This window comes from Dromaius novaehollandiae, chromosome 2 (assembly GCF_036370855.1).
Source record: "Dromaius novaehollandiae isolate bDroNov1 chromosome 2, bDroNov1.hap1, whole genome shotgun sequence".
In the NCBI taxonomy this organism is placed as follows: Eukaryota; Metazoa; Chordata; class Aves; order Casuariiformes; family Dromaiidae; genus Dromaius; species Dromaius novaehollandiae.
Genome location: NC_088099.1, coordinates 161109668 through 161126436, shown reverse-complemented (window position 1 = coordinate 161126436; position 16769 = coordinate 161109668). Strand labels below are relative to the sequence as shown.

At 34.7% G+C, this 16769-nt stretch overlaps 1 protein-coding gene across 6 annotated transcripts in view; it reads right to left on the bottom strand.

Moving 5' to 3' along the window:
• PHF20L1 (PHD finger protein 20 like 1) overlaps nt 1-16769 on the bottom strand; it is a 54340-nt gene that overhangs the window by 6765 nt on the left and 30806 nt on the right. For 3 of the 6 annotated variants that reach the window (XM_064507888.1, XM_064507889.1, XM_026113679.2), the window contains 7 exons: nt 10613-10831; nt 10360-10416; nt 9072-9176; nt 5353-5517; nt 4771-4952; nt 2672-2771; nt 327-522 (listed from right to left, as the gene is read on the bottom strand). In XM_064507888.1, coding sequence (XP_064363958.1) covers nt 327-522; nt 2672-2771; nt 4771-4952; nt 5353-5517; nt 9072-9176; nt 10360-10416; nt 10613-10831 — 1024 coding nt within the window. The remainder of the gene's footprint in view (nt 1-326; nt 523-2671; nt 2772-4770; nt 4953-5352; nt 5518-9071; nt 9177-10359; nt 10417-10612; nt 10832-16769) is intronic. The other 3 variants (XM_064507890.1, XM_026113681.2, XM_026113682.2) reach the window with 1 other exon arrangement.

Genomic DNA, 16769 nt, shown 5'->3' with positions numbered 1-16769 from the left:
ATTTCCACTATTAATAAGCACCATTATCAAGCATATAAGTCAGCATTCTTAGGGGACTTTTCAATTTAGTATAAATCCAGAATGATCCTTTAATACAGCAGTCATCATATAACAAAAAAATCATCAATAAACCAAAAATATCAGATCTACTCAGATGCCAAACTCCTAACTCCCACTGAAGCTGAAACTACTTCACATCTTGCACTGCAAGTGTTTAAATATTACACAAGCAAGAACATTAACATAGGAGAATAATGCATATAGAGTAACGGTATTATTAGTCCACTACCTAAATATATAAAGATGGAGAATATTCTAATACCTACTTTAATATCCCAATCTTCAACTGCAGTCCATGCAATATTTCAGTTACACCATATACATCTGCCAGTAGATGATGTGTTGACACAATCTTTTTGGCATTAAGATGAGAGTAGTTTTCTTTCAAAAATGATAATCCACACATGTGTCCATTGTTTAGCCAGTCTTTATCATAAAGATATTTGGCACTCCATCTCTGACCTGAGGGTAAGCAATAAACAGATTGAGGGCCACCTAAAACCACGGTGCAATTTTATTTAAAACTAGTGTGCTAGAATTATATGCTGTACTCTCCAAATGTCTCCTAACACCTATGAGAGGAGGAGTCAAGATCTATTTCATTAATATGTGAAAATTTAATTTTCATGGATTTAAAAGAAACTTTTATCACTTATTACAAAAACAAAAGTAAATCTCAGGTCTCATGACCCTTCCAAATGGCATTTGAAAGGAACAATCTAATCAATTCTGCAAAGTACTGGATATAAAAAAGCTTGGTAGTATGAATCTAACTGCAAAAGTGAATTTAAATTGGCATTTTTTTGTTCAACTGTTGTAGCTTACTTAAGAAATAACTAAGATAGCATGAGTTAGAGATTGTCAGAGACTAGATTTTATATGGACATATCAAAAACATCTGGTTTCTTTTTGAAAAGACAGTAAATATTTGGCTAAATACGTAAGTCAGTATCTATTTCCTAGACAGTAGGAGAAGGTCTTCATGAAGGGCAAACATCTCAAGATTGTCCTACAGCAGAGTCCTTACATTCTCCTTTGAGGTATCTTGCACCAGACATTAGACAGGATATTTAAGTAAGCAGGCCTTAGGTCTACATTGCTATGGCAATGTCTACGATCTTATCCAACAAGCGTGAGTGATATTTAGCTAATACATCTACAGTAATTTAACCATTATGAAAAAAAAGAAAAACGGCAACTTATAATGCTGATTATGCTAATAATATTGTTTACAATGAGGAACCCAGACAAACAGACCACCTAAGACTGCAGTATCTTACACTCAATTTTATATCAGACTATCATCATACACAGAACAAAGGATAGGTTGATGGCAGCCCTTCATACCTTTGAGGATAATACCCTATCTCCTTTCTGCCCATTATCCCAATACAGTTTAAAATACTGACATTGTGAATGACCTTTTTTCCTGACACAGAAAGAAAAGTAGTAATGGTTAGGAAGGGAGAGAAGATAAAAGTCAGGGACATAGTCTCTGAATAGCAGGGGATAATGAAGTACCTAGTACAGTGCAGGAAAAGAACACAAAACGAATTAGTAGTTTTTAATAAGAAAAAATTTGACTGCTCAAAGAGTATAACACATGAGTAATTATCAAACAAGACTTTATACCACAAATCAAGCCTGATATAGGACAAATGGAAGAGCCATATGTGTTTAGCTCTTTCCTAAATTTTCCTCTCAGAAACATTTAGTGAAACCAGTGCTATTCTATACTTCAACAAACTAGCTTCAGATATGATTTCTTAAATTCTGAACAAATGTAAATTTGAGTGTATAGTTTCACTGTACTCTCAAAAAAGCCAGACTGGTGGAATGGAAAAATCGCCAGAAGACACGTATCTGCATTTGTATCACTTGTCAGAAGGAATATGCAAAATTTTCTTCCAAATCATGGTTTTCCTCCAAATAATTGTTAAGAAAAGTGGTTTCATGGACAGATTTTCTTGATTTAAAAAAAAAAAAAAAAACAGCTTCTTTATCAAATGTATTCAGTTTATAACTAAACAGACTTTTCCTAATTCTTACTATTTCAAACCTATCTTGGCAATCTTAAGGTCAAGATGTGCTGTTTGTGCAATATTATTTTCCATAGTAAGTGCTGTTACATGTTTTGCATATGTAATTATGCCTTTATTATAAAATTCTAAACAAAAACAAACATTACAAGTTAAAATTAATATGAAATGAGATCTACAGAATTAAGTGTACTCTGCTAATGAGTCTTTTTAAAGAAATTTAAATGAGTAGATGCAATCGCAAGCACATGCAGAACAGAGAACTTGTTTTGTACAGAATTACTTTTCAGAGTACAATGACATTAAAAAGTCCTATGGGTTTAGGGGAATTAAGTTTGAACAAGTAAACCCAAGGTAATTAAAATTCTGAAGTATGATTCAGCATGCTTGAACAAGATGTTACCAACAGGAAAAGTAAGCGCTATTCAGAGCCAAACTTAGAAACACTTGCCCCAAAGAAGTATGACATACAACACCAAGCAGACAAAGTTGTAATAAGTGAAAACAATGCAGAATATCTCTGCTTATAAACCCTACATAGACAGCAGCAGATAAAGGTGGTTTACTCATACCTGGTGGATCTCTGCAGATATAACAGATGTACTGCTCTGGAATGCTGTCCTCTAACAACCCCATGCATACACTGTGTTGCCAACACAAGCACTCTTCACACTGACACCAAAAAGAAAAAAAGGAAAAAAAGAAAGAAAAGACTAAAACTAAGATAAGTGGATTTACAAATAAGAAGCTACTTCTTGTTTCATCAAAATGCAAGGAACGACAGTTTAACTTAAACAGCTGTTTGAGTAAGATTATTTTATTGGGCAATTTGTGTTTGGGTATGCAAAGGCATAAAGCTAAAAAGTAGCTTAACTCTAGTTCTGAAAGTCACCTCAACCACAAATTCCAGACTGGAGACAAAAAATTGAAGATGAAGATTGATAATATTTAATAATATTTTATTATGACATTCAATATTTTAGCACCTAAATATTTAAGAACTGAAACATAAGACAGAAGAATAATATTACAGTAAAGTAGAAAGATAATGTAATACATTACAGCATAACAGTGAAAAGTAGAAAACTCTTCAGTTTAATTATTTATATTTACAAAGCATCTCTCCAGTGCGCTAGAAAGATGTGTTTTTAATACCGCACCAATGGAAAATCTAAAAAGAAAAAGAAAATGAAGAGAAAATGAAAGAGTAGAAATAAGAGAATAGGAGAGCAAAATAGAAGTGGTAAGACATGAGAGCCTTGAAATAGCAAACCGGTTGCTCTTGATGAGACAAGGAAGGAAGAGGAGATAAGCGATCAATATAAGGCTGGCACCGGACTTTAGAAGTGGGCAGGAAGCTACCACCGAGTATTCTTTTCCTTTCCATTCTCATCTCAGTGTTTGCCTGCATTTTTAATACTTGTCATTTTATTACTGAAAGCCTCTCCTCTTTGCTGACATGCATTCTGAGCATCAACCTAGACAAAACACAGAAACCACCTTTCCTCTTGTCATACCACTACAGTTGCAATTTCCTCTTCTCTCTACAAAGATTTCTACATCAGTCCATTTTTCCATATTACCACCATTGCTGATACTCCTGCTTAATTCTTCCAATACACCACTGCATTCCAGTAATGCTTTCCCAAGGACAGTCGTTTTATCCTTTTTCAAATCTTTATGTCATTTCCAAAACACTTTTCCAGTCTATTAACCCATGACAGCCATTTTTGCCTCATTCAGTTCTCAGCTAAAAAGGCTTCATATTTTCAATAGAAGTTGTACTACATTAATAGTTACATACAAACCTGTTCTTTGAGTGCAAAAAACCACCTGATCTTATTATTGACAACTCAGTTCTTCCTCACTGTTGACAGCATCCAATCTAAGTGCTACAATATGAATTCCTTGAGACAGGGAGTTTAAATTATTCATTATGAGCTAGGAATTGCCCCCCTTATTGTAGTACAAACAGCAGTAGCTGCAATCTATCAACACATGAAAATGTTGTGCAGACACTGTATATTCTTCGAGTGGTGATAGCTCTCTCCCTTTTTTTCTATACCAAATTAAGTTAAATTCTTAGCAGTTTCTCAAACAAGCTTGTAATTTCCAGTTTGAGAACGGTCACTCTGAAAACACACATCAGATACTGACAATATTAATATCTACATGGCAGAGATCTACACCAAGCTTCACTAAGCTAGAGATGATTATATTGCATACAGCTGAGGTGAATTTACAGTGAGCAGAACGGTCTCTACAACTGGAACTGCAAAATGCAAGGACCAAACCTGTTATAGCAGAAGTGTTGGTATGTTCAGGATCATCTGTGGACATAAACGATAATTTGTGCACAGAAAAGCATGTATTTTCCCAACTTTATCAACCAGCTATATGGAAAAACAGTTACCTTTCCTTATAAACCTGTTCCATGTATTGAATTGTTAGAGGAAATGTATTAACTCTATCATAGAGAAATAGTTGTGCATACACAGGATGGAGTCACACCAAGAGCAGAATATAGAAGTATTCTGTTATTATTGTTCACCATGTATTTATAGCTCTCTACATAACTTCAGCCTCCAAACTTATCAAAAGGGTACCCTTCACAATCACAAAATTCACACAGAAAATACAAGGGGGGGGGGGGGGGGGGGGGAATCTTTACCTGAATCATAAAGCCATTTTCTTCATCCAGTTCACAGATGCATCTTACAATTTCATTGAGAGCATCATCTTCATCCTGAGACTCTTCAAAATTAGTTGAATCAAAATCCTGATTGTATTCATCACCGCTAAGTAACAAACTCTCTGTGGAAGAATCATCCAAGAACTCCACATCTGAAAGGTCTAGTAAAAACAAATCCATGTGAAATTGCGTGTGCAAAGAAATGCAATACTTCACAGAAATACAGAACTCTTGGCAGTAAAAAAAATCTTAACCTGCACATAGTCAAATCACTCACAAATGCACTGATAGTAGGTTAGGTTAGATTTCTTGATGAACTCTGCTAGAAGCCTTTAATGCAATGTGATCACCTCAAATGCAGAGATAACAACAATTAATCAAAGCAAGCACAGTGCAGAACAGCTTGGAAAGTGCAAGTATTTTGATTTAAACAGATGAAATATAAGTCAGCCTCCATATTTATAGACAGAATCCAAAACACAAAACAATTTGCTTCCTTTCGGACTCTCCTTTTTAAGGAATTAAACCTACAAACTGAAAGTTTCAGTTCAGCCAACCTACTTTCTCCACTAAGGTCAACAGATAAGATAGCTCTTGGATACTGGTATGATGTATTCTTCTCCGAGAACATGCTGCGCAAAGTCAGAGAGCTCCCCGAGGACCGTGTTAACGGAGAGGAGCACCTGTCCAAGAACTCAACAGAACTGTCTTCATAATCCGAATAATCTGAAAAGTTAACATCAAAAGATTAACTGCTGTTGAAGTAGTAGAGCAAAATTTGTCACAAATGCAGAAATTATGAACAGGTAAGATGACTACAACCTTATACTCAAAAGGAAGGAATATCAACATTTAGGTATGAATATGATGAAACTGTGCAAACATGAACTGGTAAACGTGCTTCATAACCTATTTTATCCAGAAGCTTCCAGTAAAAGACATTACACGACAAGCACTAAAATCTTCCTCTTAACTTCCTCCCTGTCTCTGTATGTACAGAGGAATAATCCTTTATTTAACATTATATCACTGTATAAGTAAAGAAGATCTCTCATATTCCCATTGCTGCAATTCACCATCTTTAGATAAGCTCTTTTTCCTTAAGTCTATTTGTAGCAGAATGCTACAAATGCTACCTACCTGTAGACTATACTAGTGGGAAACAGTCTCAAGAAACACAGTTACAAGCCTGGGGCTGGAGAGCATCCCAGGAAAGCCCAATAGTAATCAGAGTTACTCCTCTTATAAATTATTGCTTTGGAAATAAATGAGTAATCAAGTTTCTATATTTTAATTCTATGAAAGTATTCCTGCTACCACATGTATCTACAATTCTTGCAATGGGTTCCACAATATGCTTCTCTCCTAAACACTTTCCATAAAGCCATCGTCAATGTTTACTTTTTCCTCTGTCAAGAACAGAATCGTTCTACTACATGATTCCTAAATAAATTTGATTGAAGTCAGGATCAGATGATAAACAACGCTCTACAACACTACTTTGTGTTGTATTGCTATCAACCTCAATGAATTAGAATGGTATCAATAACAGAAGCTATACCTACCCTCTACTTTATATGGTTTGATATGAAGTCAGCCACGCATACACTCACAGCACTGAGGGAAAAAGTGGTGGGTTTTTGTTTTTATTTTGTTTTCTTTTTTTTAAGCCTTACGCAAAATTTAGGATTCAAAGGGGATGAAGTATGCCTCACACTTATTTCTGAAGTGCCTTGAAAGTAGAGGGAGATAGTCCTGGAGAAGACAGTTTCTTTTGATAGATCATATTTCAGGGAGCTTTTTCAGGATCAGACACCGGAGCAAAGATTTGCAAAAGCATTTTTCTTTTTCCTTAGTTAATGATTCCAGACTGAATGCCTCTGGATTCCTAGAAGTCTGTTTTTAAGAGATGAATCTGGGTAGAAGAGATTACGCTCACATTTTTTCCTTACACTCATTTCTGCATCTGGATTTAACAGCTCTATTTATTCGGGCACTATGAGGTATAGAATTTTCCTCTAATAATTACAAGCATTGGATCTGTCCAATTTCTCCCCAAAATATATTTTAAATTGTATGCCAAGTCAGTCTTTCCTGTTGATTCAACTAAATTTCAATATTTAACATGCATTGAAGCTTTTGCATGTTCAAAGATGCAAGAGAACTCCTCTATTTTACCTCTTTTTTAGGAAGTACGTGAAACAAAGTTCACAGGAATACTGTGCAATAGTTGTTCCAGTTACAGAAACTAAATTTGTAAATTTAGACACATTTCAAACATGTAACTTAGTACCTATTAAAACAGTTCTATTCCAAAGAGCTTTTCAAATGTTTCAATCATTATTTTGCTTATTTCTATGCAAGCATTCTTCACAAACTTTTACACCAATAGTCAGCCTGTCATTATATTCAGAGTATACAGGAATGCACACTGTTTTTTCTTACACTTATGAAACTGTATTGACAGTGTGCTTCTGAGGATATTGCTGTACACAAAGTGGTGACACACTGCTTTTGAGCATCTTCCTAAAATGGCAGGGAAGTACCATTACTTCTGTGGGGAGTAATAATTCAACCTCCCACGTCTTAATACCCACAGACAAAGCAGCCAGAGCTACTTAGGTTTTGTGGTTGTGATTGTGTGTGGTGTTTTGTTTGTTTGTTTGTTTTTTTAAATTAATGAAATGGCTTTTGGATACCTAATATTTAATAGCATCTTCTTGCAAATGCCTTCCCAACGTAAGCAAAAAAACCCTGCCAATAATTTTCAGGTAATAGCCTATACTAAAGTTTACAGTTTAAAATTATAGTATCCCAATATACAGACAGTGAGATATGCAAAATCTAACTTACTGCAGTTCATATTCAAGTACTGCATTATTTGGAAATATTTTCAGTACAAGTTTTAGACAGACAAATGCTTAATCACTCTACAAATCTACAAGGCATCTTTAAAAGTCTGTGGTCAAAGGTCCACATATGCATCAGATTTTTCTACATGCTTATGAGGATTTGTTTTTTTTTAAAGAAAAAATTCTTTGTTTGATAGAATTTTAATTTTCACCTTCCCACATTTTCAGAAATTTCAGTCAGAGGCACTATAACTGATATCTACTAAAGCACACTCTCGAGGTACATGAGAGCAAAAAAAAAAAAAAAAAAATCTGATATGTATGCTAAGGACAATCTATGTTTTTGAATATTTAAATATATTCTTCAAAAACAACAACAGTAAGATAAAAATAAGAAGTATTGTTTTAAGTTCTGAAACACTTCTTGAGGTAAGCTGGTATAATACACAAAATTTCAGTCTTTGGCAAAAAGAAAAGACAGAGTTTGAGTTTGCATTTCCCCATGCTGTTATTTGTATTACCATAAAGTTACAGCCAAGATTGCACTGGTAAACCTTGACACCAAGGAATTTGTAACTTAACTTTATAGGAGATCAAAAGCCCCAAGAAGGGGAAAAAGGATAAGAAATAAAAAGAAATGGTAAGACTGTACTGGTCAGCAGGATAACTATATCATTAAATTGGTATTTTTAAATATTAGCACAAATTCTATGAAAAATCTGACAAGGAGACTTATAGTAAGGATGAGGCTAAAAAGCCACATTCTTAGTGGAGTATTATTCAATCAAGGAAAAAGCATGAAGCGATGTGAAAGTTTAAAAGAGCACATGGGTAAGGTGGAACAGGCTATTTAGAGCCTCATATCTGAAATACGAGTTGTTTTTGTTCTAAAAGGAAAAGGAAATAAAAGGATGAGTGATACGGTCGAAGTATAAGCACAGGGAAATGAGCTGAAGACAAATGGAATCAACATCTGTCCAACGGACAAGGTTGTTGCAACAGAAATACCAACCTCAACTGTTAAGCATCAACTGTTAAGGAGAGGCTGCATCCTACACAGTAGACCTCAGATTTAGCAATGGACTAGATGTGAGAATAATTTTAAGGTGCAATCAAGATTATGAGGAATGTTTATACAAAAGTTCAAATGAAAAATCTGAAGAGAAGAAAAGAGCATACCTGCACATCTTTTGAAGGAAGAAAAAAAATTAAAATGCCTATGAGATCTATCATTTAGAGACAGGCTATAAACACAGAAATGGGATCACAGAGTATCCTTTCAACATTAAGACCAAAATCTTATTCTTTGCAATTTCTAAAATTTTAGATTCATACTGTTAGAAACAAGTTTTAATATTTAGCGATTAATGCCAAAAATAAGATCCACTGGTTTTACTCATTTTCAAAAAAAATACATATTAAACTTACCATGCTGTTTAGATTTCTTCTTTTTTTTCTTCTTCTTTTTCTGTTTTGATTTATGATCTTTCTCCTTTTTCTCTTTTTTCTCCTTTTCCTTTTCTTTCTTTTTACCTGAAATAACAAAATAAGTATTTTCAAACAGCAGTGACAATTAAATTCAAGATATTATGGTGACCTACTCAGATCAACCTGATTCAATTTGCTTGATATCTTAGGTGTTAGTCTCTTATTAATTGATGGTAGAACGGTACATTTTACAATCTTAAGTATTACCAAATGAGATATTGAAGGAGAAAAAAATAAAACAAAAAACAAAAAAAATGTTTGGGCAGAAGTTCTCAAACTTTTTAAAGACATAATTCCAAGCTAGAAAGATAGTGTAGTCTTAAAAACACATGCTACACTTAGAAAAAGCAGGTGAAACAGACTCACAAAACTGCTGATGCTGTCAGCAGTTTCTACTAAACAGCAACATCTTCACATAAATTTTATTCAGAATCAGTTTTATGTCACATATTTGACATTGCTGTTCACTTGTAAGCACTACATAGGTACTTTATCTTGGAAGAATTCTATTTACTCTGTTAATTCTTCTCAGATGAAATGCATCCCACAACATGTCATTCCATACCCATTTTCTAAGCAATCAGTTGTGAGATAAATAAAGATAAAAAACTGACTTGTTATGGATAGTAATCCTTACCTACTGACTTCAAGGAGATATTTCCTGCATAGAAACTGAGTCTTATCTGCTTGGTAAGTATAGGAACAGAACTTTTCCCTCCTGGCAAAAATAATGCTAATTCACATACGAATTCTTGTTCATCTATAACCATAATTTTTACACAGGGAAAACCAAACCCCTCTGAATTAATAAGGACTTTTGTTCAAGAATTGCCAAGTGTTTTGTCAGTCACACTTGGCTATTTTCTTTTATTTTACCTGTCAGTACACAGAAATAAACGCAGTATCACTAATTCAACTAAAATCAGCTTTGATTTGGGCTTCTTACCTGGGACAGGATGCTACAGTCCTGTCACAGATACTACCTGAATCCTTCCAAATCCTTGGTATTTGCATTTTCATTTTTTCTTATAAAACTATTCCTTCACTACAAGGTTTTTGTATATAAAAACTGTAAGAGCTAAAAAAAATTTGCACCTGGGGCCTGGAAATATTTGTATACTTTTACATTAACAGTTCAAAGACATCAAGTAAACTGTTAGAGCTGTCTATATTACTACTCTTTCAAAGCCTTCCCTTTCTCCCAAAACTCTTCTTGCTCTGTACATACCATACGTTGAGGAGCTTTTCTCTTCCAGTTTTCCTTTCCTTTCCATTCTCACTGCACCTGAAAATTGAAGAACATATGACATTAGTGCAATGTCTGGCTGATGACCTGCTTTCTTGTATATATCATCAGATTGCAAAAAGTCCTATTGGTACATAATATTAAGAAACATACAAGCAATACATTGATTTTTAATGTCACTTTACAGTTATTTTTATTGTCTAAAGCACTGGAAACAAAAAGCATTGTAGTTTACCAACTTCTGAATGCTTGTCCTTCTCAATCACGTTCTTTAATATTTTCTCCTTCAGACTCTCAAAACATTTCTCCTTTATGGGCACAGAGTACTGTATCTCTGTCCCTTCAGAGCTCACTGATGTGGAAGACCGCTTTTTTTTACTATTCCCTTTGGGTAACTTTAGACTATTGGTTAAAGGCATTTCCAGATGTAAGGCATGTACATGGGACGAGGGTGCTGAAAACAAGAAGACAAATTTACTAGGCATTCAGTAAAGATTGCAGCCAGATCACTGGCTGGGTCAGATCACTGAAACGTCAAATACTGGTAATATCATCACAGTTAACATATAATTACTGCATACGAATGCCTAGATCTCAGTCTTACATACAAGATGTTACATGCCAAAGAAGGTTTCTTTATCTATTTGGAAATTTATATTCACTTTCTAAACAGTAACATTAAACACACTTTGCTCTACTTTTAAGCCTTTTTGTTTCCTTTTCTTTTTGCTGTAGTAGAAACCCATGTCAACAATAAGCATAGAAGTGCTGATATTGCCAAAATTCTTTTAATTATTTTTTTATTATGTGAACAGCTGGTATTGCCAAGATTATTTTATTATTGTTCTATTACATGAATAGAGACTAAGCCCTTCTACAACGTTTATGGTACTCAGTATGAAATTTACACTTCAGCTTATTGCATTTTTATTGGTTCAATAACATTTATCACTCACTGTCTTTCATGTACATATTCAATATACATTTGAATTACATGCAAAATATTATGAAAAATTATCAGAATTCAGTATCATACTCATACTGACAATTCTCTTTGTGCACTATTTAGTAAACCTTGGAATATTTAGGTGGGGTTTTTACCACAATGCGTATTAGGAAATAACACAGCTGAGCTAACGCCAAAATGACAGTTTTTCATTCCTGATATTTATAATCAAATAGGACAATGGAATTTTCAAATATTCAAACTAGAACTAAAGCTATTTGTAAAGAACATTACCAATATTGTTCAAATCTCTGCAACTGTATTGGTCCATACAGCGAGAGCTTTAAGTCTCATCTAACTATAATCACATAAGGCATCTCCAGTGCCTCTCAGCATATAAGCCCAATAAAAAGACTGGCATACAAAAAACATTTGCTGGTGAAACTGTTGAACCAAAGACAAAAATCCTGAAGGAAGCCTGCTACTGGTCAAGACGTTAAAGACAACAAAATACAAAGCTGATCTGGAATAGCTTTGAGCTCCCTCCTTTACAGTGTTGAGTAACATAAAAAAAGCATTTAAATAAACACTGTTAAGATAATTTGGTAAGTTTGAGAGTCTTAAAAAGATTCTGGAAGAAGTACTGATAATGTCCTGGGGATGGCTCTCTAAAAAGGCTTTCCAGGCTTGGAAAGACCAACCCAACTCTGTTATGAATATTACTCTAGCTGCTAGGCTGCCTCCTCTCAGGAAAACAGGTAAAATGTCATAAAGTGAGAAAGCTGCATGGGCAGCAAAAGCAACAGGAGGTAGTATATTATCTACCACAGTACATAGAATTTTTAAATGCCAGATGTTCTCAGCTGCAAGATGCACGGCATTACCAGGCACCACACACTTGAGCCAGCAGACAGAAGCAGCCACTCATTCTGCATACTGGCTTTAAGACAAGATGCGAGCTGCCTGGCCACACCTGAGGCTACCTGTGCCTTTTGGTAGTTGAATGGACCATCTCACCTAAGACCATAACCCTTTCAAGTCTATTCTAACATTCAGCTTCTTGCTCTTTTCTATATCCCAGTGAGATAAGTCCCCTTAATATATTTGTCACGAACACAAAACACTATCCACATTAATTCTTATTTGGTTTCCTAATTAATGGTTAACTCTACTAGAGGACTGAAGCTGTTCTGCAGTTTGCAGAGCAACGAGGATGTTTTTAACACTTCAGAAGAAAAGAGTGACACTTCTCCACGTGACCATGTTATCAGGGTCTCGTTCTGCTGGACCACTTCTAAAGAGAGCACAATAGGACCACTCAAGTGCACATGAGATAATTTGGTTGGGTCACTACTATTCTTATGAAAAGTTCTGAGAACGCTTTATCTGAACAATCGCCAGAAAAATTTAGTCTCGAACTGTCTATTCAAGTGAGTTACTGTTTAAACTTCATTATACAAAACAGTGACAGCAGAGAACATATGAATGTCTGAGGTCAGGATTTAATCACAATGCAAACTTTAGTATCTTAATTTTTAACACAAACACATCTGATTTGGAGTAGTCAGTAACTAAATAACAGACAAGGGTTTGGGGAAACATTCATCATAGCAGAAATCTGCTACAGTCACACAACCAACCATCTAAATGACACCACTGTCTAAACTCCATCTCTATAGCAACCAGAAAAGAGAAATTACTATTATGCCTGCATAGTCTGTTGTGTTAATCCTGGCATTTACTAATTAAATATTACTTAATGTTAGTAATATAAAGTATATAAAGTTATATAAAAGTAATATAATGGAAATCATTATAGATTGATAATCACAATTTTGATTTTACCTAAATAAAATGTTAAGGCCTGCAAACTCTTCAACTTTCAAGTGCATAGTTACTATGCCTTGCAAGTAGCTCCAAAATTAAATAAAAATTAAATAAATTGAATAATTAAATAAAATAAATAAAATTTAATTAATAAATAAAGTGGACAATCACAGTCTACAGACCAGGAAACTAATACAGCAAGACAAATATTAATTTATAAAAATAGATTTTATGAAGGCATTACCATATTTCTTTTTTTAACTGTTATTTTTCATTGCCATTTTATCCCTGTTTGGGAGTCTGGTGTACCACCTCCACACAGCGAAGCGTGGGAGGTCTGCAATTAACACTCAGCAGAAAGAAACATACTTAAGACTAGACTTGAAAAAACTAACGATTATGTCATTGTTCTAAGATTAATTTTATTAACCAAAGAAGTTACAAAAAGAGTAATTTCAGATCCAAACCAAATGCAAATCAGAAATTTCCTGATTTCAGACACTTTTGTAATGTTACTTTACAAGGGCTGGTAAGGTTAGAGTGACACAAGCCCCGCTGGCGTGCAGGCAGGTGTGTAACGATGCCCTGGTACAAATTCAGTAGCACAAGAACTGCTTTTAGCGGTATAGCTTACTTCAGTTCAACAAGCTATACTAAGTTATCCCATTGTGAAACGACTACCTTTTTACACCGTATGCCACCCTGTGGCTTTGGATGTTTCACCTTTCCTAACAATAAAAATATTATTACCTTTTGTACTAACGCACAACTTGGGGCGTAACCAGCTAAGTCTGGGTTCTACCAGGAAAAGAAAGTAGTGTAATTGTTCTTCAGCTTTTGAATTTTCAGTGCTTACAATGCTGATATCAAAATACCCTTTAAAAACACATTATGGATACTAATAGACCCTGCAGAGAACAGTGCCTCTAGGAAGCACGAGGATGTGAAAGGTTCTTGTTTGCCTTCAAACAACAACTACCCCACAGAACCAGCTAGAAACTTTAGGGAAGGCAGTATGGCAGAAGGCACTGAAAACAGAGTCCAGATTAGGAAGTAAAATTGACTGGCAGGAGATATTAAGGGTAGCAAAAAAAAAAAAAAAAAAAAGTCTGTAAACTAATAAGAAGTTTACTTTGTTAGAGTCTAGATACTTCTCAAAGGCAGGGTAACTAAGAAAACTGCCAAAAGCTTATTAAAACAAAAAATTCTTTCTCTGAAAACTCTATACAGCAGTGGTTTCTTGGTCACCCGGCAGTAAACTTTAAACTACGTACGAGTATACAATGATTTTTTTCTTTTAGTGCAAGTGTGAATTTTTTTTCCAATTTATTCAACTAAATGTTACTCTGGTAGCAAAATCATCTAGACTGAGCTAGAACAGGGAATAGCAGCTAATGCCTAACAATAATTTTTTCTTCTGCTTAAAATTTAAAATTCAGATCGCTTGCTGAAATGACATTTGCCAAGTATATAACTGTCAAACACACACAAATGGCACAGAGCTACAGAAAGTAAGAAAAATGACCATGAATTCAAAGAAACGGACAATTACAAAAAGATCTGAAATTCATGTAGTCAGCAGTGTTTTGAATGTACGCAGACTGATCATGAATATGAAGTCTGTAATAGGCTCAGTGATGGAAAAAGCAAGTCATCTACGTTTTAAGCAGTTTGACAAATGAATTTTCTTAATTGTGTGCATTTACAACATCAGGCATGCAGAAGTGGGTCCATACCAGTTTAGCCAAAGCAGTACATCAGTTTAAAAATTAAATATTAGCGTACCAGTGTCACCAGAACAATGCAGTAGTTCCATGCAGACTGTAGACTGAAGAAATTGGTTACAATGCTCTTGTACTGCCTTTATAAAATGACAAGCTGTTCATTTTGAACAGCAACTTTGTGAAGGAAATTGTGTGTTAATACTGTAAATTGCTATATACATTTCTGCACTTCAGTACAGAAGATGATCTATCTTCTCATGCCTTTCCTTTGAAAGGCACCAAGCTAGTAGCTTTTGAATAAGAAGTAATTAAAATCCATTATTTTTGACAGTGTAAAATTATTTTTTCGACTGGCTCAACATGTACCCTACATCAGAAGTCTATACTTTCAAAGCCACGAATTACATCTCTGGGTCTATACAGTACCGAAATAGCACTCTTCTAAATAGTCTAAATAATACTTTTCTGCAGCTACCTTCAGAACAGTCAGTGATCATGATAAGTTACTTACGGCTAATTATTTCGATTACCACCATAATGTCTGAAACTATCTATTGTTATGTACTAAATTTCCCAGGATTAAGACCACAAAGTCTGACTCGAGCACACTTAGCAAATTACATGGTCTTGTCAAAATCCAGAATACCAGACTTCTACACAAAGATTTGCCCGAGTTGCTTCAAGAGAATCTAAAGAAATCTAAAATATCTTAAGTTGAAATGGATTTAAAATAGTTTTCAGATTTAAAAAAAACCAGATAATTAGAGAGGAGTCTGCATTTTACATCAGAATTCTCAAATTGTGGCACAGAAGAGCAGCACAATGTATATGCTGAATAACACAATATTTTAATTACACTTAGGCAGCCAGATGTTTCTCCATATGCAAGTAAACAGCTATCACTATCTGCAGTACTTTCAAGCATCACCAAGGTTGAGAAAGAAAAACTTCGGGAAACCCTCCCTTTATATATTAGTTCGCCAAATGCTACAAATGCCACTGTTTAAGAGGTTCATTAGGTAAAAGAAATTATAAAAGAATTGATTCTACTTGTGCTATTGAAGTATGGAGGCATTCTGTGTAACTGGGCATGCTTAAGTACCTTTAGTTAAGTACCTTCAGCCAAGGTTCCAAGTGCTTCCAGTTTTTCATTCTAGACTCGAGCAGTAATACCAGACAATTTTATTTTAGGGCATGGCTTTCCCTGACAAAGTGTTTTGACTTGTCAAATATTTTTCAGTCATAAATAAAGGGGACTATAAATAAAGCATGTTATTTCTTTGGTTAGACTCAGCTGTGGCCCAAGCCCAAAACCAAGCTCAATCAATAAAGGGGTACAATGATATTCATTGATGCAAAAGAGAAGCGGCTTAGAAGCAGACTATTTGAATTCCAAAGCAGTCCCGTGAGGGAAGCAAGCACCAAAGTAAGCACCTATGCATTAACTTATCCAGAAAATAGACTCAGAAAAGCCAGAATCAGTTAAATTTGCAGCAACTGAAATGAGTTCTAATAAAAAAGCAACAGATCGTAGTCATGTGTTTCTTTTGTGATCTTGTTCTCCAAGTGGGCAAATATGAAGCCTCCAAAAGCATTCTCTTAGCGGCAGAAGACATGAGATGAAAGGGCTTTTGCAGAAGGAATTTTCTCAGGAATCTATGATTCAACTATTAGGCAATATATCAAGGGGAAGCCAAGACTGCTGCAGTTTCACTCAACAAATTAAGTAATTTTTTAAAAGCTTAAATAGTTCATTAGAAATCCCTGTCATCCTTAATTTCACAAATTAGTTAAGAAGATTAATATTCCTTTCTGTGAGAAAGGATATTTACAATCATATAATTCAATCTACGCAATACTGACCTAAGAGTCCTACCCAGCCTTTTCTGCATTAA